The 27,133-nt window shown below is 42.1% G+C and overlaps 1 protein-coding gene across 5 annotated transcripts in view; it reads left to right on the forward strand.

Annotated features, from left to right (window-relative positions):
- LOC122562571 (protein phosphatase Slingshot homolog 1-like) overlaps positions 1 to 27,133 on the forward strand; it is a 119,995-nt gene that overhangs the window by 61,437 nt on the left and 31,425 nt on the right. For 3 of the 5 annotated variants that reach the window (XM_043715522.1, XM_043715524.1, XM_043715525.1), the window contains 4 exons: positions 955 to 1,020; positions 10,369 to 10,563; positions 11,812 to 11,905; positions 15,932 to 16,060. In XM_043715522.1, the coding sequence (XP_043571457.1) occupies positions 955 to 1,020; positions 10,369 to 10,563; positions 11,812 to 11,905; positions 15,932 to 16,060 (484 nt within the window). Of the gene's footprint in view, positions 1 to 954; positions 1,021 to 2,143; positions 2,884 to 10,368; positions 10,564 to 11,811; positions 11,906 to 15,931; positions 16,061 to 27,133 lie in introns of those variants that run through there. The other 2 variants (XM_043715526.1, XM_043715523.1) reach the window with 2 other exon arrangements.

Genomic DNA, 27,133 nt, shown 5'->3' on the forward strand with positions numbered 1-27,133 from the left:
CTCAGACTATCACTTTAGGTCCTGAAAAGAGTCCAGAAAGATGCATTATCTCAAAGGTTTGAGCAGTGGGTGAAGCTAGCTGTTTAATACTGCTAATATGCAGTAGCAACAGGAGATGTGTCGCCACAAACCAGATGCTGCTGTCAAACCAAAAAAGCATTCTACCTACCACCCAAATGAGTCATGTGGTGTATGATTTTCAGTGCTAGTGTGAAGCTAGGTATGTGGGCAGTCATAACAAAGTACTGTCAACCCTTCAAATGACCTGTCTCCCTTTTGAATGTTCGCAACAGGCAAGGTACTGATCTTACCCAATCAGCCCACACTTAAGAAAAATTGACAGCACAGGTTCTAACATTCAGTGTGATTCTATGGATTGGACAGCATTTTCTAAAATAATACTTTATGTGCACAGAATTGTGCTGATAGCCAATTCAGGATTGTCAATCATGCTCACAGTTAGGAGTGCTTGTGTATGCTGGAAGCTACTATGTTAATGCATAGGACCCTGTTCTTTGCAGACAAAAAGGGTATGTACCTTACACCCACTGTTTCAGCTCAACAAACAAGGTGACAGCCATTCCCTGGGCAAAGCATTGCCCTGAGAAATTAGCCAAACAGTCACCTACCTAATTTAAAAGTTAAAAGTACTTGGTTGTTAAATGTTAGTCATCATTAACTGGTGCATTCTCCATGGCGATGCCTAAACATTGAGTTCATTTGCTGATGAAATCAGCACTCTCCTCTCCTTGAATATGTATGTTGTTTTCCAATTAGATTTGTATGTGTTCCTGAGTTTAAGATGCAAAGCTTCAATAAAATGCCTTTTGTAAACTATACTGATGTTTTGTACCTCTGAACAATCATCTTATACTTTTAAGAATACTGTCCTTCTGGTGTTTTAAGTAATTTTGTATTGTTATAGTGTTATATAGCTATTCTGTTTTGCTTCAGTGGATTCAGTGTGAGTACAGTGGATCGTATTCATATCTTCAAGCCAGTTTCTGTACAAGCCATGTGGTAAGTAATATATTTCGTTTCATAGTGCTGTCTTACTCATTGATAAAATTTGAACTTTGGTTTATTTTTCAATGTATGGAGTTTGTTAAAAATATCCATTTTGATGTCGCAGTAATTATTAGTTTGGTAAATGGAATAGAAACTCATGTTGCCATGTACTGATATTATTTGGAGGTTACGAAAAATGATACTGGGAAATATATTATTCAAGTGGCCAAATCTATTAAGTAACTTGCTAATGTGGTAACTGGATGCTGGATCAAACTGACTTCTAAAAACTAGCATGGACTTTGGGTAGGAGGATGAGAAGATGAGATGAACCAAAAACTAGTAAGAAATTCTCTTTATATAGTGAGCCTAATATAGAACAATGTCTAAGCAATTTTCATGAGATAAGAAGCCATCATGCTGCAGAAAGGACACATTGAGGGGAACAAAATTCATCGTTCAGCAATGGGTTTTTAAGAACCTTTTGAATAATTGGAAGAAGTAGCTGGTGAAAGTGCCTGTATACTTGAACTGAAAATTGCAGCACTGTTAACTGACAGATAATTGTCTGGAATGAAGATAGGTACTGAGAATACTTTAGCTGCGTAAATGGAAGATGAGACATAATTGAAGATTATTAAAATAAAGAAGTGAAATTTGGAAGGAGTTTGAATTAGAAGATGTGGAGTTTAGTAGTTATGGGTGAACGAAACATGTGAAAGCAGACTCAGCCTGTGAATTGTCAAAATATTTCTCATTACGGTACAATATATACTGATACCATAAACATGTCGATCTTTGCAGATTCTTTGCAGCTTAATATTTAAATTAGATTACAACGCCCTATCGTTCTGGTTTATACTAGGTCAGATAGTAGTGTACACTCTTATATCATTTGTGGGCGTCACGGTGGCCCAGTGGTTAGCACTGCTGCCTCACAGCGCTAGAGACCCGGGTTCAATTCCCGCCTCAGGCACATTCTCCCCGTGTCTGCGTGGGTTTCCTCCGGGTGCTCCGGTTTTCTCCCACAGTCCAAAGATGTGCAGGTCAGGTGAATTGGCCATACTAAATTGCCCATAGTGTTAGGTAAGGGATAAATGTAGGGGTATGGGTGGGTTGCACTTCGGCGGGTCGGTGTGGACTTGTTGGGCCGAAGGGCCTGTTTCCACACTGTAATGTAATCTAATCTAAAGATTAGAGTTTCTCTCGAACTATGTTGAGTAGAGAACTCATAGGTCAGTAACCAGGAGGGTGCACACCCTGGAAAGTCAAGCTACATCTGGTTTGGAACAGTTGAATTGCTTAGCTACATCCAAATCCGAACCAATCAAAATGTCTGATTAAATGGTCACCTGGTTCTAATGGAGGTTAATACTGGCATGGGCTGTTTCACTGATCACGGAACCAGACTTGAACAAAAACTCGTGCTGGACTCCATCCATAAAGTTTGCCCAAGACCTCAGCTAAACCGAGAACCTATACTGGGGAACCTTCAGACATTAAAGGTATAACTTCAATTCTAGTCTCTTATAGAAGTACCACTGTAGTAAAAGGCTTGAGCCTAATCTTGATGGATGAGAAATTGGTTGAGAAAGATTCACTTAGATTGGCTCAACATTTTTCAGTTAGAAAATGGCTGTCTCAGTGAAGTCCTAATTAAATACCTGAATGTTTTTTAATGAGGTCTAGGGTCTATCAAAGGGGCCAAGGCCACCTTTCATGTTGACCAGGAAGCAGCAAGGCCTGCCGAGTACTATTTGCCTATGGGCAAAAGGAGAGGCAGAAATCAGGAGGCTAGAAAGCAAAGGAATCATCAACACAATCCAGTTTGCGGAATGGGCAGCACCAGTTGAAGCGATTTGTGAAGCCCAACAGGTCAGTTCAACTTTGTGGGAATTTTAAATAAATGGTAAACCGCTTTTCATAGTTGGATAAATACACCATCCCTTGCATAAAGGATTTTTACACAAAGCTGGCAGGGAGGACTGTCCTTCACAAAGCTGGACATGAGCCATGCATGCTTGACTTGTGGTTATATGAGGTTTCCCAGAAGTGTGCTACAATTAATACCCATAATGGCTTGTACCAATGTATGAGACTGTCATTTGAGATTTCGTCAGCCTATGCAATTTCTCAGCAGATGATGGAGAACATTTTACAAGGTCTATCCCAGGTCGCCATTTGTCCAGATGATGTGCTAAGAACAGGGAAAATCAATAAGGAGGACTTAGAGAATATGGACATAGATTTTTCTCCTAGACAGGCATACGCCTTGAAAGGGAAAAATATTGTGTTCCTGGAAACCCAATGATCTACTTAGGCTATAGAGTCAACGATACTGGGTTACACTTGGTGGAAGGTAAAATGAGGGTGATCAAAGACCTGGCTCCCACGTCTGTTCTGGAGCTTAGGTTTTCCCTTGGGTCGGTGAATTATTACAGAAGTCCATACATCATGTGGCCTACAACCCGGCACCTTTGCATCAACTCTTAAAAAAGGATCAGCTTTGGAAACATTTGCATAGCCAAGCAATAGCTTTCAGGGAAGTGAAGAAATCGCTATTAACCTCTAAGGTGTTGGCACACTATGATCCCAAGTGAAGTCTGGTATTGACAAACAGTGCCTCCCCATATGGCATCGGGGTAGTATTTGCTCATAGATGGCTCAATGAAGAGGAATGCCCAATTGTAAATGCATCCAAGACTTCGGCTAATGCAGAGCATAAATACGCCCAGATAGAAAAGGAAGTTTTGGCAGTTGTATTTGGTGTCAGAATAATGGACCACAAACTCCTGTTAGGTCTACTTAAAGAGGACAAGGCAGTGCTGCCCATAGCATCAGGCCAAGTTCAGTGTTGGGCTCTAATCTTAAATGCAAGTTGGAACACCATCCAGGAGGCCAAGTAGCAAATGCAGAGCTGTCTCTGGTAGATACACTATCGGTGGTATCACCACTGGAAGAGTCCATAATGATCTTAAATTTTCTGGATACACTTCCAGTCACAACTCACAATATCAGACTTTGGAAGTAGAAAAATTTGGTCCTGGCAAGTCTAAAATCACAGGTGGTAATGGGGCAATCCAAAGGGCCGTCACGACCCAAATTTAAACTTTATTTGGACCCGGAGAGACCAGATCACAGTAGAGGACAGCATATTATTATGGGGAGCGACAATGGTTGTCCCTAGCAAAGGTCACCGCCTTTGCTAGCTGGCTGAACTCTTCAAGGGTTATTCAGAGGTTTCCAAACTGAAGATGTTGGCAAGAAGTTATGTCTGATGGCCAGGATTGGATACTGACATAGTCACACTTGTGGGGCAGTGTCCAGCGTGCCAACAAGGACAACATTAATGCTAGCAGCTCCCTCGCATTCATGGGAATGGCTGGGTAAACCCTGGATTCAGTTATATGTCGACTGTTCAGGTCCTTTCAAAGGCTTAATGCTGTTTGTCAATGTAGACGCCAACTCAAAGTGGCTGGATGTGCTTGGAGTTCATTCATAAAACATGGGGTTGATGATAGGAAAACTGGATGCATCTTTTGCAATGCATGGACTCCTGGAAGTGTTGGTCACAGGTAACGGGCCATTGTTTACTAGCAGGGAATTTGAGTATTTCCTCAATTCGACATAGAAGGACAGCTCTATACCATGCATCATTCAATAGTCTAACACAGCAGTACAAACTTTGAAGGCAGTCTTAAAGAAACAGCCTTACAGCATCACCAGATATTACACTGTCTGGGTTCCTAACTTATTATAGCACCATCCCTCTTGCAACTATTGAGACAGCTCCAGCGGAGTTGTTAATGCGAACACTTCACACCAGGTTAAATCTGATCTTCCAAGACCAGGGTGGAGGGTGAAACAGCATCAGAACCGCGAATGCCCAACAAGACTCGACTCGGCGAGAGAGACAGTTTACTTCAGGGGACAAATTTTGGTAGAGGGACTACAAGAATGGACCTGCATGATTGCTGCAAAGTTGGGTCTGGTGACATATAAAGATCGGGTAGGTGAAACAATCCTGAACAAGCATGTTGACCATATGAAAGCTGCAAACTCACATATGGTGTGGGAGCAAAACGTGTTTGGTGCATTTCTAACCATTCCGGAACCTGTGAGTTCTCCCTCTCCATCAAGCATTGAATATCCCTCTGAATCTGAGATGGACACATCAGATTCCACTGCCTTGATGCCTTTGCCATCTGAAGAAGAGAATGAATTTCTTCTGAAATGTTCTAGGTGCAAAAGCCGAGCTTCCGTGCATTACATGCCACCCGTATCAGAGGCAAAGTTACTAAAATGCCCCAAGAGGAGTCACAAAAAAAAAAGAACCAGCCTATGTCCTTGGACTCTGAAGGGGAGGCCTGCAGTGGTCATGATGTGGTCAGCCATGTAGACATCATACAATATGAGTTCCCTGATTGCCCCAATCAGGGACCACTGGCTGACTGATACGAACAGGAGTGTCAGGAGGGAGGGCAGGTCTGAAGACCTCCTCATGGGTCTGCTCCTGGGCCTGGCCAAACTGGCCATCAACAGGTCCAGGCAGCGGGCCGTGGAGGGGGTCGTTAGGGCCGACTGCCTGCCCCTCTTCCGCGGTTACGTTAGAGCCCGGGTGTCCTTGGAGAAGGAGCACGCGGTGTCGACCAACACCCTGGAGTTGTTCAGGGAGAGGTGGGCGCCGCAGGGAGTGGAGTGCATCATTTCTCCCTCCAATTCTATTTTGATTTAGTCCCTACCCTTCCCTTCACTGTTTTGATCACACAGCACTGTCCCTTGATGTGAAGGGCAGTGTTTGTCACTGGCCACCCGGGTGTTTTCCTATCTTCCTGGTGGTGGAATTTGAATAAAGATTCGTGCACTTTGTGTCTTTCACCGTGTCTCCCACCTGCACATACACACCATGGGTGCTGGGGATAAAATAAGCACTACCGCACTTAGGTGGTAGTGTGGGGGTTAATAAAAAAAAAAGAAAAAAAAACATAAAAAATAAAAAAAAAGAAAAATAAAAAAAAACTACCAGGAGTGTCAGGCATCCTATTCACTGTGACAGCTGGCTGTGAGGGAGCTGGATCAGTGTCAAGGACTCTCCATGTGTAAATATAGGATGACTTGGCAATGGAACACTGGCCTCTGTGAAGTTCTTTCACTGTTATTGAATTAATAGGCTGGAATGATAGAGAGGCAATGACCTAGTGATATTATCACCAGACTATTAATCTAGAAACTCAACTAATGTTCTGGGGTCCTGGGTTGATCCCACCAAGGCAGGTGGTGCAGTTTGAATTTGCTAAAAATCTGCAATTAAGGATTTACTGATGACCATTAAACCATCATTGATTGTCAGAAAACCCAATCTGATTCACTTCTGTTCGAGGGAAGAAAATAAACCATTCTCACCCGGTCAGGCTTACATGTGACTCCAGACCCATAGCAATGTTGTTGACTCTTAACTGCCCTCCACAATGGCCTAGCAAGTCTTTCAGTTGCACTAAATGCTGCTAAGTCTCAAAGAAATGAAATCAGACGGATCACCTGGCATCAACCGATGCACTGGAAAAGATAAAGACAGAAGCAGCCCTATTGACCCTTTGAAGTCCTCCTTTCTAATATGTGGGAGCTAGTGCCTAAATAGGGAGAGCTGTCTCAAAGACTAGTCCAAGTAACTGCCTGAGATGGTCATACTAACTGGGACATTGCCTGTGAGGTATGATTCAAACACTGCTTCACCATCCCTGGATATCCCTGGATATAAAAAAGAAAAAAAAAGAAAAATAAAAAAAAACTACCAGGAGTGTCAGGCATCCTATTCACTGTGACAGCTGGCTGTGAGGGAGCTGGATCAGTGTCCCGGGCGGCACGGTGGCACAGTGGTTAGCACTGCTGCCTCACAGCGTCAGAGACCCGGGTTCAATTCCCGCCTCAGGCGACTGACTGTGTGGAGTTTGCACGTTCTCCCCGTGTCTGCGTGGGTTTCCTCCGGGTGCTCCGGTTTCCTCCCACAGTCCAAAGATGTGCAGGGTCAGGTGAATTGGCCATGCTAAATTGCCCGTAGTGTTAGGTAAGGGGTAAATGTAGGGGTATGGGTGGGTTTCGCTTCGGCGGGTCGGTGTGGACTTGTTGGGCCGAAGGGCCTGTTTCCACACTGTAATCTAATCTAATCTAATCTAATCTAATCTAATCTCCTGTTGCACTGGCTGGACAGACCCAGCAGAACTGGCGGCACAATGGTATACAGTTGAGAAGAAGTTGCCCTGGGGGTTTGTAGCATTTGACTCGAGGCCCCATGAAGACTCTGGTTTCAGGTAAAACATGGGCAAGGAAACCTCCTGCTGATTACCACATACCATCTTCCCTTGACTGATGAATAGATACTCCTCCGTGTTGAACAACACTTGGAGGATGCACTGACGATAGCCAAGGCACAATAGGTATTCTAGATGGGGGATTTTGATGTCCGCCATCAAGAGTGGCTCAGGAGTAGTACTACTGATTTGAGCTGGTAGGGTCCTATAGGACATAGCTTCCAGACTTAGTCTATAGCAAGTGGTGAGGGAACCAGCAATAGAGGAAAAACATACTTGACCTCATCCTTACCAATCTGCTGGCTGCAGATACACCTTCCCCTGACATTATCAGTAAATGTGATCACTGAACAGTCCTTTTGGAGACAAAGTTCTTTCTTCACATTGAGAATAACCTCAACTGTGTAGTGTGGCACTATCACCGTGCTAAATGGGACAGACTTAACCAGATGTAGCAACTCAAGAATGGGTATCCAAGAGGCATTGTTGGCCATCAACAGCAGCAGAATTGTACTCCTGCACAATTTGTAACCTTATGGTCCAGCATATCCTCCACTCAATCATTACTATCAAGCCAGGGGATCAACTCTGGTTCAATAGAGTGCAGGAGAGCATGGCAGGAGCAGCACCATGACATCTGAAAATAAGGTGTCACTTGGTAAAGCTATCAAATAAGACAACTTGCACGCTAAATAGCAGGTGATAGAGCTAAGCGATTCCACAACCAATGGATCAGATCTAAGCTCTGCAGTCCTGCCACATTCAGTCTTGAGTAGTAGTGGATGATTAAACACGTCACTGGAGGAGGAGGAGACTCCATAAATATTCCATCCTCTATGATGAAAGAGCTCAGCACATCAGTGCAAAAGATATGACTGAAACATTGGCAACAATCTTCAGCCAGAAGTGGCAAGTGGATGATCCATTTCTGCCTCCTCCAGTGGTCCCCAGCATTTCAGATATCAGTCTTCAGCCAATTTGATGCACTCCATGTGATAGTAAAAAACATTTTGAGACACTGGGTACTGCAAAGGCTACGGGCAATGACAACATTCTGGCAATAGTACTGAAGACTTGTGCTCCAGAATGTGCTGCTACAGTAGCCAAACTGTTCCAGTAGAATTGCAACTACCCAACAACGTGAAGAATTGCCCAGTATGTCCTGTACATTAAAAAAAAGGACAAATCCAACCTAGCTAGTTACCACCTTGCCTGTCTACTTTCACTCCATTACTAAGGTGATGGAAGGTGTCATCAACAGTGCTATCAAGCAGCACCCGTGCAGTAATAACCTGCTCAGTGACGCCCAGTTTGGGTTCTGCCAGGGCAACTCAGCTCCTGACCTCATTACAGCCTTGGTTCAAGCATGGACAAAGGAGCTAAATTCCAGAGGCGAGGGCTCTTGACAGCAACGCTGCATTCTACCAAGTGTGGCATCAAGGAGTCTTAGCAAAACTGGAATCAATGGTTATAAGAGGGAAAACTCTATACTGGTTGGAACCATACCTGACACATTGTTTCCTTTAGGCGAGGAGACTAGGACCCGTGGACACAGCCTTAGAATTAGAGGGGGTAAATTCAGAACAGAAATGCGGAGACATTTCTTCAGCCAGAGAGTGGTGGGCCTGTGGAATTCATTTCCGCGGAGTGCAGTGGAGGCCGGGATGCTAAATGTCTTCAAGGGAGAGATTGATAAATTCTTGATGTCACCAGGAATTAAGGGCTACGGGGAGAATGCAGGTAAGTGGAGTTGAAATGCCCATCAGCCATGATTGAATGGCGGAGTGGACCCGATGGGCCAAATGGCCTTGCTTCCACTCCTATGTCTTATGGTCATTATAGGAAGGTGGTTGTAGTATTTGGAGGTCAGTAATCTTCACTACAGGTCACCTCTGCAGGTTCCTCAATGTAGTCTCTTAGGCCCAACCATCTTCAGTTGCTTTATCAATAATCTTTCCTCCATCATAAGGTTAGCAGTAGGGATGTTTGCTAATGATTGCACAATGTTCAGCAGCATTTGATAACTCTCAGATACTCTCAGTCCATCTTCAAAAACAACGAGATTTGGACAAGATCCAGGCTTGGGATGACAAGTGGCAAATAACATTGGTGCCACACAAAAGCCAAGCTATGATGATTACCAGTAAGAGAAAATCTCATCTGTGTCTCTTGGCACTCAGTGGGGGATTCAGTGACAGTAACACTACTATCAGCATTCTTGGGCTTACATTGACCAGAGCCAAATGGACTTGCCACATAAACACAGTAGCTACAAGAGCAGGTTAGAGGCTAGAAATATTGTCGTGAGTAATTCATCTCCTAACTCCCCAAAGCCTGTCCATCATCAAACAGGCACAAGTCATGAATGTAATTAAAATACTCCCCACTTGCCTGGATGGGTGCAGCTCCAACAAAGTCCAGAAGCTTGACACCATCCAAGACAAAGCAGCCTGCTTGATTGACACAATATCCACAAGCATCCATTCCCCCCACCACCAATCCTCAGTCGCAGCAGTGTGTGCTATCTACAAGATGCACTGCATAAATTCACCTAAGATCTCGGACAGCAGCTTTCAAACTCACAGCGGTTTCCATTTAGAAGGAGAAGGGCAGCAGACACATGGTAGCACCACCATGTTGAAGTTCCTCTCCAAGCCACTCACCATCCTGACTTGGAAATATTTGCCATTCCTTCACTGCCACAGGGTCAAAATCATGGAATTCCCTCCCTAATGGCAATGTGGGTCAACCCACAAAAGGTAAACTGCAGCAGTTCAAAAAGGCAGCTCACCATCTCCTTCTCAAGGGCAACTAGGAATTGGCAATAAATGTTGGCCAGCCGGTGATACTCTCATCCCACAAATGAATCAAAAGACTGTGATGAGAGATGAATTCATTTCAATGCAATCTCACAATTGCCAGAACAACCAAAGGTCAATTATTGCCTCTGTTGATATTAATTTCCTTCCCTTACCCTATTAGCTCATTACTTATCACAACATATGAATAAAGATGAGATGTTTAAAAGAAATCCATTATTTGTGTTTTGTAGGTCAGCACTACAAATTCTCCACAAATCCTGTGAGATAGCGCGTAGGTACAATTACTATCCGTCAGGAATTGCTTTGACTTGGACCAGTTACTACGAGAGTTGCATTAACTCGGATCAAAGTTGTATTAATGAATGGAATGCAATGCAAGACTTGCAGTCCATGCGAGCAGACTCACCGCCAATGTTTGTCGATAAGTGAGTAAAGATTGCAAACTTTTGAAAAGTTTTCTTTCCAACAGAATTTCTTTGTGGATTACTTTGAGATCAGCATACTTCTCCAGATCAGACTTTTTTTTTAGCAAGAGTCATTTTTGACAAAGCCATGCGGAGCAATGATAGGTATATGAAAAGCAAAATACTGAAGATTGTTGATTGCTATATTTACATTATATTTATTTAACATGTTGTTCTGTTCTGTTTCTTGGCCCTTGTTCAGTTTTTACACTTCTTTTCTCCCTTGCATTGCTTTTGAAGCAGTTTCAACAAGGAGCATAGAGAATCCCCTGCAATTTTCAGTGTCATGTGTGCTGACCTTTGCTTAATGTGATTGAGATTTTTGGAAAGCATTTAATGTGCTATTCAAATTAAATTCTAACTAATTTCTTACTGAGAATAAGATAATGCATTAAACAAAGAGATATGATCTATTCCTTTTTCTCATGAGCCTATATTTTGAAATATATAAAATACCATCAGGCTAGTAGTGATTTTGAATGCTTTGTGTTTAAAAAAGAAATGACGGCTAGAACCATGAGTTTTTTATTCTCCTTTGCCTTGCACTGGAGTTGAAATTCTTCTCTCTCTGCGTTCATGATATTCAACATTTAAGTACTATTCTGAGTTTGTAAAACTACAAAGGTAATTGGTGTCTGAATATTTGTTTCTGCATTTGCGCCAGTCCCAAGAGAGCTGTGCTGTGAATTTCAACTACCCTGCACCTAATCAAGTAGCGTTACATCTGTCATAAAAGAAGGAAGAGTAGGAAAATATACTATTCTGTAACGCCCCACAAGATCCATCATAGCCCCTGCTCCCCTCATCTTAAAAAGGAAAGCTTCAAGGGATTTTTGTTTTTCTTGCCAATTTCCTTGTGCAAACCAACTTCCAGTGTAGAAATCAGATATGCAACTTGAGCCTCAGAAACTTTAACTGTGGAGAGAATCACATCTATTTCCAGATTTATAAAAACTCTTTAATATTCAGCATAGTTCTTGCATAAAAAAATAGAAATAAGAGCACTATGTGAAGTCCAAGTACTCTACTAATTGTTTCTAAACTTCAAAAATACTAATTTCACACAAATTGCAATGTGATTGACTCATGTATACCGATGTGATTCTGATGTCATTTTTTAACCTGTTTTTTGGTTAGCTCTTTTGGATTTTGGTATGCAGGTAAGGTGATTAACTTTGAGAAAAACATATTTGTGTGTTTTTTTTACAGACCAACAGAGAATGAACTAACTGAACGATTAATAAAAAATAAACTAAGATATATAATGATGAGCAAAGACTTGGAAAATGTCACATCTAAAGATGTAAGTTTGCAATTGAGCCAGATGAATATGCTTCAAGTTGTAGAAAAGTTACTTGAGAGTAACATGGAAATTTTATCATTGATTTACATCAATGATGTAGGAAGTCATTCTTATTTAGCTACTCCTTGAACCAGTTATTTTGTGCTTGCATCTTAATTGATACTGATCTCTGTTAATCCATGTTAATCAAATCAAAGGTGTATGATTTTTTTCTATCAATCAAAATATGCTTAACCTGTATTTTAATACAGATAATGGTTAATTCATGGCAAAACATAAGTTTAACTTGAATCTGTCGTACTTGGATGATTGTCCTGCTTTTGCTGGTATTTTTGTCTTTTCAATAAGACCTCAAATATTTGTTTTTTTTTTTGACCTGTTGTAGAATTGTTGGTTAACTAAACTAAGAAAAACAGAATATCTGGAATATGTGGATCTAGTCACAAAAGGAAAATAGGAAAATGCTCCTCATTTGTTTTGTCCAGCTCTGCATCCCAATCAAAAAGATGTTTGAATTGGATACCTGCTTGTCCGTCTAGGCAGAGAACAGGCAGGTGATTTGCTTGAAAGTGCAGATAGAAAAAGCAATCAAAAATCATTTTTGAGGTTCTAGAATGTTTTTACATTTCTGTAAGGCAATGCTTAGCTTTGGAAGACCCTTTGCAAAATTGACATTGAAAGCAGAGGAAATGTACACTGTAAATGTTCCAAAAAGATACAAAGATTAAAAAATTACGATCATGATGGTAGACATGCGATTCTGTCACTGCTTACACTAAAGTGCGCAACACTAAAAAGTGACTTAACAGTGGGTTTTCAATTGTTAGGTTTTCTGGTGAAATATTTTTTAAAAACTAATTTCTCTGGGCAGTAGGTCAGTGACTTGGAAAATTAAATTTAAAAATGAAACAGAGTGATTTCTGAGGTTAGGGAATGTTTTAATGTAGATTTGTTCAATCATGGAATGCTTCCCAAATGTCATTGACGTAGATATGCTTGGACCTTTCAAGAGAAGAGTAGATAAACATTTGAAAAAGAGGAAGATAGAAATTTTGAGGAGAGAACTGAGCCAAGTGACTAGCTTGGAATTGAGCCAGCAAAGAATTGATGCAGATGCAATGGACTGCATCTTTTATGCTGTAAGTTTCTAGGCTTTCAATGAAGAGTAATCTGAAAATTGGAACAGTGAATACATAATTTACTGGCTTAAAAATCAGCATGTAATTCATTCAGAGCCAGATATTGTCCACTGTACAACATAGAGATAAATATACAGGTCTAAGTCCTGGATTGTGTGGTGTTAGTTGATTTTTGTGAGAGCAGCAGTTGAAAACTGCATTTTACTTCAGCACCCTAAACAACAGTCAGGGCCAGAGAACCCACAGAGTACACACTTGGTCATCTGGCAAAGACAACATATGCTTCAATTATGAAACCGTTTGCTAGCACTATTTAAGAAAGGTGGTAAGGAAAAGCCATGGAACAATAGACTGGTGAGCCTGATGTCGGTGGTGGGCAAGTTGTTGGAGGGAACCCTGAGCGACAGGATTTACGTATACTTGGAAAGGCAAGGACTGATTAGGGATAGTCAGCATGGCTTTGTGTGTGGGAAATCATGTCTCACGAACTTGATTGAGTTTTTTTGAAGAAGTAACAAAGAGGATTGATGAGGGCAGAGTGGTGGGTGTGACCTTTTGGACTTCGGTAAGGCATTCGACAAGGTTCCCTGTGGGAGACTGGTTAGCAAGGTTAGATCTTGTGGAATATAGGAGAACTAGCTATTTGGATTGAGAACTGGCTCAAAGGTAGAAGACAGAGGGTACTGGTGGAGGGTTGTTTTTCAGAATGGAAACCTGTGACCAGTGGAGTACCACAAGGATCGGTGCTGGGTCCACTATGTTTCATCATTTATATAAATGATTTGGATGTGAATATAGTAAGAATAGTTAGTAAGTTTGCAGATGACACCAAAATTGGAGGTGTAGTGGGCAGCGAACAAGGTTACCTGAGATTACAACAGGATCTTGATCAAACGGGCCAATGGGCTGAGGAGTGGCAGATGGAGTTTAATTTAGATAAATGCAAGGTGCTGTATTTTGGAAAAGCAAATCAGAGCAGGACTTACAAACTTTATGGTAAGGTCCTAGGGAGTGTTGCTGAACAAAGAGACCTTGGAGTGCAGGTTCATAATTCCTTAAGTGGAGTCATAGGTAGATAGGATAGTGAAGAAGGCATTTGGTATGCTTTCCTTTATTGCTCAGAGTATTAAGTATAGAAGTTGGGGGGTCATGTTGCGGCTGTACAGGACACTGGTTAGGCCACTGTTGGAATATTGCATGCAGTTGTGAAACTTGAAAGCGTTCAGAAAAGATTCACAAGGATCTTGCCAAGGTTGGAGGATTTGAGCTATAGGGAGAAGCTGATTGGGCTGGGGCTGTTTTCCCTGGAGCGTCAGAGGCTGAGGGTTGGCTTTAAAGAGGTTTATAAAATGATGAGGAGCATGAAAAGGATAAATAGAAAGTCTTTTCCCTGGAGTGGGGACGTCCAGAAATAGAGGACATAGGTTTAGGGTGAGAGGGGTAAGATATAAGGGAAAACCTTTTCATGCAGATGGTTCTGCATGTATGGAATGAGCTGCTAGAGGAAGTGGTGAAAGCTGGTACAATTGCAGCGTTTAACAGGCATCTGGATGGGGATATGAATAGGAAGGGTTTAGAGGGATATGGGCCGGTGCTGGCAAATGGGACTAGATTAGTTAGGATATCTGCTTGGCATGGACGAGTTGGACCAAAGGGCCTGTTTCCCTGCTGTCCATGTCTATGACTCTGAGCCTATAACTAGTCATAGAGTTGTTCTTTATGGAAACAGACCCTTCCATCTAACCAGTCTGTAACGACTAAACTAGTCTCGTCTGCCTGCGCTTGACCTGTACCACTCCAAGCATTTCTTATTCATTTATTTATCTAAATGTTTCTTGAATATTGTAACTGTACCTTCATCCACTTCTGCCTCTGGAGGTTTATTCCACACACGAAGTACTCTCTGTGTGATAAAACTTGCCCCCATGTCTTTTTTAAATCTTTCTTCTCTCACCTTAAAAATATGTCTGCTAATCTTGAAATCCCCCACCCTTAGTAAATGGCACATGTCTTTTCCTTCACCCAAATCCCTCATGATTTTATAAGCCTCTATAAGGTCACCCCTCAAACTCCCACACTCCAGTGAAAGAAGTCCCAGCCCATCCAGCCTCTCCTTATAACTCAAACCCTCTATTCCCAGCAACATCTCTTCTGAGCCCCCTCCAGCTTAATAATATCTTTCCTATAACAGAGCAACCAGAACCATACACATTTCTCCAGAAGAGACCTCACCAAAGTCCTGTACAACTCAACATAACGTCCCAACTCCTGTACTCAAAGGTCTGAGCAATGAAGGCAAACATGCTAAACGCCTTCTTAATCACCTTATCTATATGTGATGCAAATTTCAAAGAAATTTGTATCTGAACCCCTAGGTCTCTCTGTTCTACAAAACTATCCAAGGCACTACTTTTAATTGTATAAGCCTACCTTGTTTCTTTTAACCAAAATGCAACTCCTCACATTTATCAAAATTAAACTCCATCTCCTGTTCTTCAGCCCATTGACCCAACTGATTTCTTTGTAATTTTAGGTAACCTTCTTCGCTGTCCACTGTACCACCAATTTTGGTGTCATCCACAGACTTACTAACCATGCCTTCTATATTCTCATCTAAATCATTTATATAAATGACAAACTAAAGTGGACCCAATATCAACCTCCACAGAACACTGCCAGTCACAGTCCTTCAGACTGAAATACAGTCCTCCACCATCACTCTGTCTTCTGCCATTAAGAGAGCTGATACCGTCCGTAGAGTCAAATCCTAAGAAGTGTTTGTTCCATTAATTTACAAGAAAAAACAAAGCCAAGGAAACTTGCACAGGTTTTAGTAAGTAGTTATTGCATTCTATACTTGTTACTGAAGATTTTCTTTTGTTTATAGATTCGAAATGAGTTGGAACAACAGATGAACTGCACTTTGAAAGAGTATAAAGGATTTATTGACAATGAAATGCTGATCATTTTAGGTCAAATGGATAAAGCTACCCTAATATTTGATCATCTTTATCTGGTAATATATTTGTCTCGCTATTCTGTGGCATTTCTAAATTCCAGAAAATGGAATGTTGTTTATTTTCACAAGAGTATTTGTACAAAGTGGAAACTGTTGCTTTAGAGTTTATGTTTGCTGCAACTTGAATAGAACAGCTGATTTTTTTTTTTGCATCTTGATTATAAGATATAAGAGCAAAATAGGCCTTTCAATCTACCTGCAAACATTTGTGGCTTACAAACAGCACATCTGACTCATATATGACTTTACACATCATTTTTGAAGTGATTTTTGAAAAACTTTGTAGTTCAGGTTGATGATAAGTGTGTAAGTTAGCTCGCTGAGCTTGAAGGTTTGTTTTCAGAAGTTTCATCACCATGCTGGGTAACATCATCAGTGAGAGTCTCCAGTGAAGTGCTGGTGGTATGTCCCGCCTCTTTATTTATAGGTCTTGGTTTCTTAAGGTGGGTGATCTCATTGTGTACCCGATTTTGTTGAAAACATTGTGTAGATACTTTTCTTCTGCTTTTTATAGTTCTTGGGTGTTGCAGTGTGATGTATGTAGCTCATTGAAATAATGAAAAAAACAGGAAAAAAATCTGTACAATGTTGTCAAGGAAAATGGGTACCTAATAAACAAAAAACGCCAATTCCTCAGAGGCAAACTCAAACAAATAGACACAACGCAACCAAAAGCTATAGCCACTTTACCTTACATCAAAGACATATCAGAAATGACTTCCAGACTATTCAGGCCGATTGGCATCATGGTAGCCCACAAACCCAGCAACACACTTAAGCAGTGACTAATAAACCTAAAGGATCCATTAGATACTACCAGCAAAACTAACGTAATTTACAAGAAACCATGCAAGAACTGTAAAAAAAAACCACTACATTGGATAAACTATCTGGAAACTTGCCACCAGGATACGTGAACACCAAGTGGCCACCAAAAGACATGGTCCACTATCACTTGTTTCTATACATACAGATAAAGAAGGACACCACTTTGACTGGGACAACACAAAAAAAAATGAGTTGAAACTTTATTGCTGGAACAGCACAGCAGGTCAGGCAGCATCCAGGGAACAGGAGATTCGACGTTTCGGGCACAGGTTCTCTACAAAAAAAAATGATTCTTGTAATCCTGTTAGCTTTATGTCAACCAAATCAGAAAGCACTCAAATGGACAGTCTGTTAAAATATCTTGATGAAGCTGCCATTCATTCTCTGACGAACACAGCACCTACTGTGACAAAATTTATGACCACATGAAACTCAACTAAGCATTGTTAATGGCCACAGCTGTTCAAATAGAATATTCTCTAGAAGGAACGAACAGCAGGTGCAAGTTTCATTTTCAAAACAGAGTGTCTGTCTGAGTCAATCAATCAGTAAGGGAGCAGACATATAGAATTTTTTTTAAGTGTCGAGCCACGTCAGTCAAAGCCATTTCAATTACAGTAGAAACAAATGACAGAGTAAGCTGACAGGACGTTTTGTTATAATCTTCACTGCATTCTGACACTTTGCGCATTGCAAAATGCTGTAATGGTTATGAACAAATACAGAAGGGAGGGGTCAATGTTTGATCGAATTTAGAATAAAAATCCCTATAATGAGTGACTGAATTAAAAACTTATTTTATAATACAGCACCTAATAGTGACCAATGAAGTTGTGAAAATATTTTCAAGCATTTACCTTCAAGAATGTTCCAGATTCCTTGTCAGGCTTTCTGTTTTCTTCATATACCTCAAATCTGGTGTACTTTTCATGTATTTCCTCAACTCTGCACTGCCAGATAAAGTGTGGAGAAATAAATCTGATTTTCAACTGTCACTTAATGTTGGCTGCATAGGTTGACTGAGCAATACTGACCTGTAAAAAGGCCAGAGGAAAGTGGCATGAGTTCAGTGATGTGAAACAAAATTGGATTTCCTTATTTAAAAATAACAAACTGTGACCATTCATGCACTGAAACATGCCTCTTCACCCATGTTAAATTCAGCCCTTGATTTCAATTAAATGTACAACATAACAGTTTTGTTTACATCTTGGTCAGAACTCATTCATACTCCGTACCCTAACGTTAACGATTTGGTTGAAGAAATTGAGTGCAATGTCTCCATTTGCAGATGACTCTAAGCTGGGTGGCAGTGAATGCGAAGAGGCTGCAGGAAGACCTGGACAGATTGACTGAGTGGGCAAATGTTTGGCAAATGCAATATAAAATGAATAAATTTGAGTTATGGACCTTGTTCACAAAAACACGAAGGCATGTTTTTATGTGAATGGTGGCAGTATAGGAAGAGGTTAGGTGTAATGAGACCTGCATGTCACTGTGAAACAGTCGCTGAAGGTTGACATGCAGGTGCAGCAGGTGGTGAGGAAATTTAGTGGCATACTGGCCTTCAGAGCCAGAGGATTTGAATATCAGAGTAAAGTTGTCTTGCTACAATTATACAGGACTTTGATGAAGCCACATCTTGAGTATTGTGGGCAGTTTTAGTCTCCTAATTCAAGGAAGGATATTCGTGCTTTTGAGGGAGTCTAGTGAAGGTTCACCAGACTAACTCCTGGGATTGCAGGACTGACATATGAGGAAAGACTGAATCAACTGGACTTGTACTCACTGGAATTTAGAAGAATTGGGGGTATCTCATAGAAACCTATAAAATCCTGATGGGACTGGACAGGTTAGATGTGGGAGGAATGTTCCTAATGTTGGAGAAATGTTCCTAATGTTGGAGAGGTCCAGAACAAGGGGTCACGGTTTAAGAATGAGGGGTAAGCCATTCAGGACTGAGATGAGGAGGAATTTCTTCACTCAGTTGTGAACCTGTAACATTCTCTCCCACAGGAAGCTATTGGTGCTCGTTTGTTAGATAGTTTCAAGAGGGAGCTGATCGTGATGCTTGTGGCAAAGGGCATCAAAGGGATGGAGAGAAAGTGGAAATGGGATACTGAAGTTGCATGATCAGCCATGATCATATTGAATAGTGGTGCAGGCTTGAAGGGCCGAAGGCCTACTCCTGCACTTAGTTTCTGTTTCTTACCAGTTAGACAATTCCGAGAGCTATATAAGTTGAAGAGTTATTCAAATTAAAACAGCCTGGGAAACCTGTCTTTCCACCTTTCTAAAAGGGAACTGGGTGAGACTGTGAATTCTGCAGCAAGTAACTCCCTTTCTGGCCTCCCGTAGATGCTCCATCATCGACAAGACACAAATCATGGATGTGATAGAGTACTGTCCACTTGCTTGAATGGGTGCAGCTTAACTCAAGAAACTCAACATAATCCAGGACAATGCAGCTTGACCCATCCACCACCTTAAATTTTCGCTCCCACCATTACTGACACATTGGCAGCCTTGTGTATCATTAGATACATTATGCAATTTATCAAGACTGCTTTGCTTCTAAACCCTTAGCTCCTGCCATGTAGGATGACATGGGCAGCAGTTGCATGGGCACACCATCACTTTCAAATTCCCTCACTTCCCACACACTTCATAACTTGAATTTACATTTCTTTACTCCCATTCAGTGAGTCACTTTCATGGAACTCCCTTCTTAACATGGAACACCTCAAGAAAACAACTTACCACTATTTTCTGAAAGACTTGATTCTTGAATTGCAGGTGGATAGGATAGTGAAGATGGCATTTGGTATGCTTGCCTTTATTGGTCAGTGCATGAGTATAGAAGTTGGGAGGTCATGTTGCGGCTGTACAGGACATTGGTTAGACCAATTCTAGTCTCCCTGCTGGGGGATGCTGCCAGTGTTGGATGTTTTGAGCTGTAGAAAGAGGCTGAATAGACTGCCTATTTTCGAGAACAAAACAGGACAAGACACAGGACTGGTTTGAAGCGAGCTCAAGTAAGCTCACCGCTGTCATTGAGGCAAAGTGTGTTGCACCATTCAAGCACAAACGCCACCCCACCCAGGCAACACTGCAAGGGCTGAGGACAGCAAGAGGCAAAGCCCAGAAACAGCCAGATACTGGCTACAACTATGCGAAAGCATTCAGTCATCATTTGACACAGGCAACATCAGTGGAGTGTACGGGAGATCAAGAAAACCATCAATCCAACCCATAGCAAGATAGCACCAGTGAAAACCATAACAGGCAAGACGATCAAAGACAAAGGCAAGCAGGTGGAGAGATGGGTGGAACATTACTCTGAACTCTACTCCAGAGAAAATAGCATCTCAGACAGCGTGCTAGACACCATGGAATGCCTGCCTGTTATGGAGGAACTGGATGCATTCCGATTGCCGAAGAGCTGAGTAAAGCAATTGACAGCCTGTCTAATGGGAAGGCACCAGGGTTGGATGGCATTCCACCAGAGGCCGTCAAGTGCGTAAAGGGCATCTTGCTAAACCAACTGCACGAACTACTGTGCCAGTACTGGAAAGAGGGAGTAGTGCCGCAAGACATGAGAAAGACTGCAACATTGTCATCCTATACAGAACAAAGGGAACAGAAGTGAATGTAACAACTACAGGGGAATCTCTTTACTGAGCATCATTGGGAACGTTTTCGCCCACATGGCCCTGAACAGATTGCGGAAAATTGCCAAAAGGGTATATCCCGAGTGTCGGTCCGAGACTCCTCCGAATAGTTCAGTCATTTAGTTTGATGGCTCTTCTTCAGAGGCCTTCGCAGCAGTGTGAAGAAGTGCTGTGAGGTTGCCCCCACCCTGTTCAGCATCTTTGCAGTCATCCTGAAGCACACCTTTGGAACATAAACTGATGGTGTCCACCTGCACATCAGATTGAACGGGAGACTGTTCAGTCTGTCCCTGCTGAGGGTGAAAACCAAGGTTTGTGAAGTACTCATCAGGGACATGTTGTTTGCAGATGACGTGGTACAGGCAACACATTCAGAAGAGCAATTGCATGGACAGCTTCTCAAAAGCCTGCCAGGACTTCAGCTTGACCATCAGCCTGAAGAAGACCAAAGTGTTAAGTGAAGGTATTGAGCACCCCCCTGACATTACTATCAACAACTACGAGCTGGAGGAAATCCATGAGTTTACATACCTTGGCTCCACCATCACGAACAGTTTCTCCATAGACTCTGAGATCAACAGTTGGATCAGACGAGCAGTCTTAACACTTGTCAGGCTGAAAAAGAGATTCTGGGAGAACAGAACACTAATGGCGGACACCAAGGTTACAGTCTACAGGATTTTTGTCCTCAGCACACTGCTTTATAGCAGTGAGACCTGGAGCCTCGATACCCAAACAAATGCGACGTCTCAATGCCTTCCACCTTCACAGCCTGAGACACATCCTGAACATCAAGTGGACTGACCGAATCACCAATCAGGAGGTCCTGGCCCGCTCCCAGATACCCAGCCTCTTCACCCTGCTTCATGAAGTCACTGAACATGAATGTCAAGAGGTGGGAGGACATTGCAAGCGATTACTCTCGCTGGAGGCTGGAATTACACAGAGGACTAAAAAGAGAAGTGAAGCTGAAGCTTGCTGCTGAAGTGCAACTGCCAAAAAAGCAGCACCGAGACAACGCCAGAGGACTGCACCTTCAAGTGCAGTCACTGCAGCTGAGACTGCCACTCCCATGTGGGCCTCTAAGGCCACAACAACACTGCTCTACCAATAAAGATTGAAGCAAGACTTCCTAGGCTTAGGTCCATGGTCTTGTAAGACTAATGGATGCTACTGGTATTTTCCCTGGAGCATCAGAGGCTGAGGGGTAACCTTGTAGAGATTAATAAAATCCTGAGGGGCATGGTTAGGGTAAATAGCCAAGGTCTTTTCCCCAGGGTGGGAGAGTACAAAACTAGAGGGCATAGGTTTAAGGTGAGAGGGGAAAGATTTAGAGGCAACTTTTTCATGCAGAGGGTGGTGTGTATATGGAACGAGCTGCCAGAAGAAGTGGGGGCTGGTACAATTACAACATTTAGAAGACATCTGAATGGGTATATTGAATAGGGAGGGTTTAGAGGGATACGGGCTAAATGCTGGCAAATGGGACTAGATTTATTTAGGATAGCTGGTCGGCATGGATGAGGTGGACCGAAGGATCTGTTTCTGTGCTGTTTATCTCTGATGTTTAGAAATGAGCAATAACTGCTGGACTTGCCAGTGACACCAACATCCCCTTCAAAGAATTAAACAAAAGCAATTCAAAAGAAAAATTAATCTTCCTGTGTTCTATGAAAATTATTGCAATTATTAAATAATCTTTAAATAATGTGTTTTCTGAAAGATATCAAGTGACATGTCCCAAGTGAAATAAATATCAACTATGTGATGGTACGTGCTTGAAGTGGGTTGGAAGCAAATTTTGATTTGCTCTACTGAAACATTATTCAGTCCTCCATGGCATTGCATAACAGGGCTTTTGAACAAATGTAATCTTCAGGTGAAGTTGTATTGGTGAGTGGGAAACAATTGGTTGTATGCATAGAACTCCCACTGTGAATGGAATGCCAAACAGACTATTTCAGCAGCAGTTGTGGACTTGAAAATTCCTACCTATAATGAAACTGCACGTGTAAACTTAGTATACTGACCCAGCATTCTTCTGCTAGAGGTGGCATTGTGCAGTTGCCATTATAAATATAAACATCATATTACAAGTTGGTAAAAGGAATCAAACCAGTCAGACCACCTGCATTGACCAAAACACTGGAAATGACAACAGCACACAATCATGTTGACCTTAAAAAGTCATCCTGACTAACATCAAGGGGCTGGTGCTAAAATTGGGAGAGCTGCCCCACAGACTTGTCAAACAGTAGCCTGACCGTTATTCTCACAGAAATATACTTTACAGACCATGTCCCAGACACGACTATCATCATCCCATGACATGTTCCGTCAGACATGGCGGCACATTGATATACAATTGGGATGGAGTTGCTCTGGGAATCCTCAACATTCACTCTGAATCTCATGATGTCTCATGATACCAGGTCAAATCTGGGCAAGGCTGATGAATCCGTTCTCCTCCAGGTTGAACACCATTTGGAGGAAGCACTGAAGGTGGTAAAGGCACAGAATGTACACCAGGTAGAAGACTTCTATGTCTCTTACCAAGACTGGCCGAGTAACCCCACTACTGGCTATCGGACAGAGTCCGAAAGGACTTAGATGCTAGAATGGCCTGCAGCCGATACTGAAGAAAGTGATAAGTCAGATTAGTGAGGATGAGATAAAGTACATTTTTCTACTTATTTTATGTACACTTCTACTTAACAGAATAAGTAGAAGTCACCACTGCACAGTCTTTTTGGAGACAAAATCACATTGTTACATTAAGGATACACTGTGGGTCTACATGAGGTGCTAAGGGCTAATAGCAGAATTTTATTCAGTCAAAATCTGTAAACTCATGACCCAGCATATGCTGCACTCTAACATTTTTACCAAGCCAGGGAATCAACCTAGTTTCACTGAATTGTGCAGGAGAGCATGCCAGGAGCAGCACCAGGCATTCATCAACTGAGGTGTCAACCTGGGGAAGCTGCAATGCATATCTGGCAGTGTAAACAGCATGCACTTGAGCCAAGCAATTCCACAAACAATAGTTCTGCAGACTTGCCACAATCAATTCTAAATGGTGTTGGATAATTTAAAAACTCCTTGAAGAGGAGACTCCAAAATATACCCATCCTCAATGATGAGAGCCAAACATGCCACTGCAAAATTCTAAATTGAAGTTGCCTGCATTTTCAGCCAGAAATACCAAATAGACTATCAATCTCAGCCTCCTGAAATCCCCAGCATCATAGATTCCACTCTTAAGCCAATTTAATTCACTCTATATGATATCAAAGGAGGCTGAAAGCACAATATACTGCAAAGACCACAGATCAAAATGTTCCGGCAATGCTACTAAAAACTTGTGCTGACAAACTAGTTGAGTCCCTGATCAGTACCTTCATAAATCGAGACTCTAACATGTAGAATTGTGAGAATATCAAGGATTGCAAGTTCTTGTCCCAGCCACACACATCGGACTTGGGACTGTACCACTATTCGTTCACTGTCACTGAGTCAAGACCCTAGAACTCTCTTCCCAGTTACATTGTGCATGTGCCTACACCATATGGACTGCACTCATTCAAGAAGAAAACTTACCACTGCCTTCTCAAGACCAATTATGAGTTGACAATAAATTCTGCCCGAGTTGGTGACATCTACATCTCATGAATGAATAAATAGAGTATGAAAAATTTATAATGTAAAACTTTGTGTGTGGAAATGTGCCAATTTTAATTAATCTAATAGATTTCTGAAGGTAGAACAGTGGATGTAGTGTACATGGATTTATCAAGGCGTTTGATGAGGTTCCCATAGTCAGCTCATTCAGAAAGTAAGGAGGCATGGGTTATAGAATTGGCCTGTCCACGTGGTGGGAGATGGGCAATATTCAACCTGGAGTTTGGTGACCAGTGGTGTTCTGCAGGGAAGTGTTCTGGGACCTCTGCTCTTTGATTTTTATAAATGACTTGGATGAGGGAGTGGAAAGGTGAGTTAGTAAGTTTGCCGATGACACAAAGGTTGATGGAATTGTGGATAGTGTGAAGGACTGTTTTAGGTTACAACAGGACATCGACAGTATACAAAACTGGGCTGAGAAGTGGCAGATGGAGTTCAAACTGCAAAAGTGTAAAGTGATTCTTTTTGAAAGGTCGAATTTCAATGCAGAATACAGGATTAAAGGCAGGATTCTTGGCATTGTGGAGGAATAGAGGGATCTTGGGGTCCATGTCCATAGATCCCTCAAAGTTGTCACCCAAGCTGTTAGGGTTGTTAAGAAGGCATATGGTGTGTTGGCTTTCATTAGCAGGGGGATTGAGTCCAAGAGCTGAGAGGTTTTGCTGCAGCTCTGTAGAGTCCTGGTTAGACCATACTTGGAATATTGGGTTCAGTTCTGGTCATGTCATTATAGGAAAGATGTGGAAGCTTTAGAGATGGTGCAGAGGAGATTTACCAGGATGCTGCCTGGCCTGGAGGGCATGCCTTATGAAGAAAGAACAAAGAACATTTACAGCCCAGGAACACGCCATTCGGCCCTCCAAGCCTAAGCCGATGCAAATCCACTGTCTAAACCTGTCGCCAATTCCTAAGCATCTGTATCCCTCTGTTCCCCACCCACTCATGCATCTATTCAGACGCACCTTAAATGAATCTATTGTGCCTGCCACTACTACCTCTGCTGGCAACACGTTCCAGGTACCTACCACCCTCTGAGTAAAGTACTTGCCGCATATATCCCCCTTGAACTTTTCACCTCTCACCTTAAACGCGTGAGCTCTCGTTATTGAATCCCTCACCCTGGGAAAAAAGCTGATCTCTATTTACCCTCTCTGTACCCTTCATGATTTTGTAGATCTGAATCAGGTCCCCCTCCATCTCCTTTTTTCTAATGAAAGCAATCTGAACCTACTCAACTTCTCTTCATAGCTAACACCTTCCATACCAGGCAACATCCTCATAAACCTTCTTTGCTCATTCTCCAAAGCGTCCACATCCTTTTGGTAATGTGGCGAGTAGAACTGTACACAGTATTCTAAATGCAACCGAACCAAAGTCTTGTACAATTTTAATATGACCTGCCAGCTCTTCTACTCAATACCCTGTCCAATGAAGGCAACCATACCGTATGCTGCCTTGACCACTCTATCCACCTTCAGGATACAATGGACCTGATCTCCCAAATCTCTCTGCTTATCAATTTTTCTCAAGGCCCTTCCATTTACAGTGTGGTTTGCTCTAGAATTAGATTTCCCAAAATGCATCACTTCACATTTGCCTGGATTGAATTCCATCTGTCACTTCCCTGTCCAACTCTCCAATCTATATTCTCCTGTAGTCTTTGACAGTCCCCTGTGCTTTCTGCTACTCCACCAATCGTTGTCATCTGCAAACTTATTGATCAGACCAACAATGCCCTCTTCCAGATCATTTATGTATATTACAAAAAAACAGTGGCCCCAGCACTGATCCCTGTGGAACATTACTGGTCACCTTTCTCCATTTCAAGAAACCCCCTTCAACTCCTACTCTTTGTCTCCTGTTGCTCAACTAGTTCTTTATCCACCTAGCTAGAACACACTGCACACCATGTGACTTCAATTTCTCCATTAGTTTATCATGGGAACCTTATCAAACGCCTTACTAAAGTCCATGTATATGACATCTACAGCCCACCCTTCATCTATCAACTTGGTCACTTCCTCAAAGAACTCTAATAAATTGGTAAGGCACGATCTACCCCGCACAAACCATGTTGCCTATCATTAATAAACCCATTCTTTTCCAGATATAAATAGATTTTATCCCTTAGTATCTTCTCCAGCAACTTTCCCACCACTGATGTCAGGCTCACTAGTCTGTAGTTACCTGGAATATTCCTACTACCCTTCTTGTAAGGGGGTGGGGGGCAACATGAGCAACCCTCCAGTCATCTGGCACCTCACTTGTGTTTAAGGTTGCTACAAAGGTAACTGTCAGGACCCCAGCTGTTTCCTCTCTCGCCTCCCTCAGCAACCTGGGATAGATCCCATCCGGTCCTGGGGATTTGTTCACCTTAATATCCTTTAGGCTACCCAAAACACCTTTCCTCCTTATGTCAACATAATACAGAGTAAATAAACTTCTATCTCTAATCTCAGCATTCATCATTTCCCATTCCTCAGTGACCACTGATGCAAAGTAATCATTGAGAAACTCACCCATTTTCTCAGGTTTGACACAACCTTCCTTCCTTATCCTTTAATGGACCAACCCCTTTCTCTGGTTACCTCCTTATATAAGAATAAAAGGTCTTGGGATTCTCCCTAATTCTGCTCGCCAAAACTATTTCATGACCCCTTTTAGCCCACTTAATTCCTCGTTTAAAAATGGTCCTACTCTCCCAATATTTCTCCAAGGCCCATTCTGTTCTTAGTTGCCTGGACTTTAAGTACACTTCTCTTTTCCTCTTGGCTAGTTGCACGATTTCTCCTGTCATCCATAGTTCACGAATCTTGCCTTTCCTATCCCTTGTTTTCAAAGGAATAGGAAAGGCAAGGTTGAGGGAGCTAGGGCTTTTCTCATTGGAGCG

The sequence above is a fragment of the Chiloscyllium plagiosum genome, chromosome 25, assembly GCF_004010195.1.
Source record: "Chiloscyllium plagiosum isolate BGI_BamShark_2017 chromosome 25, ASM401019v2, whole genome shotgun sequence".
Classification (NCBI taxonomy): Eukaryota; Metazoa; Chordata; class Chondrichthyes; order Orectolobiformes; family Hemiscylliidae; genus Chiloscyllium; species Chiloscyllium plagiosum.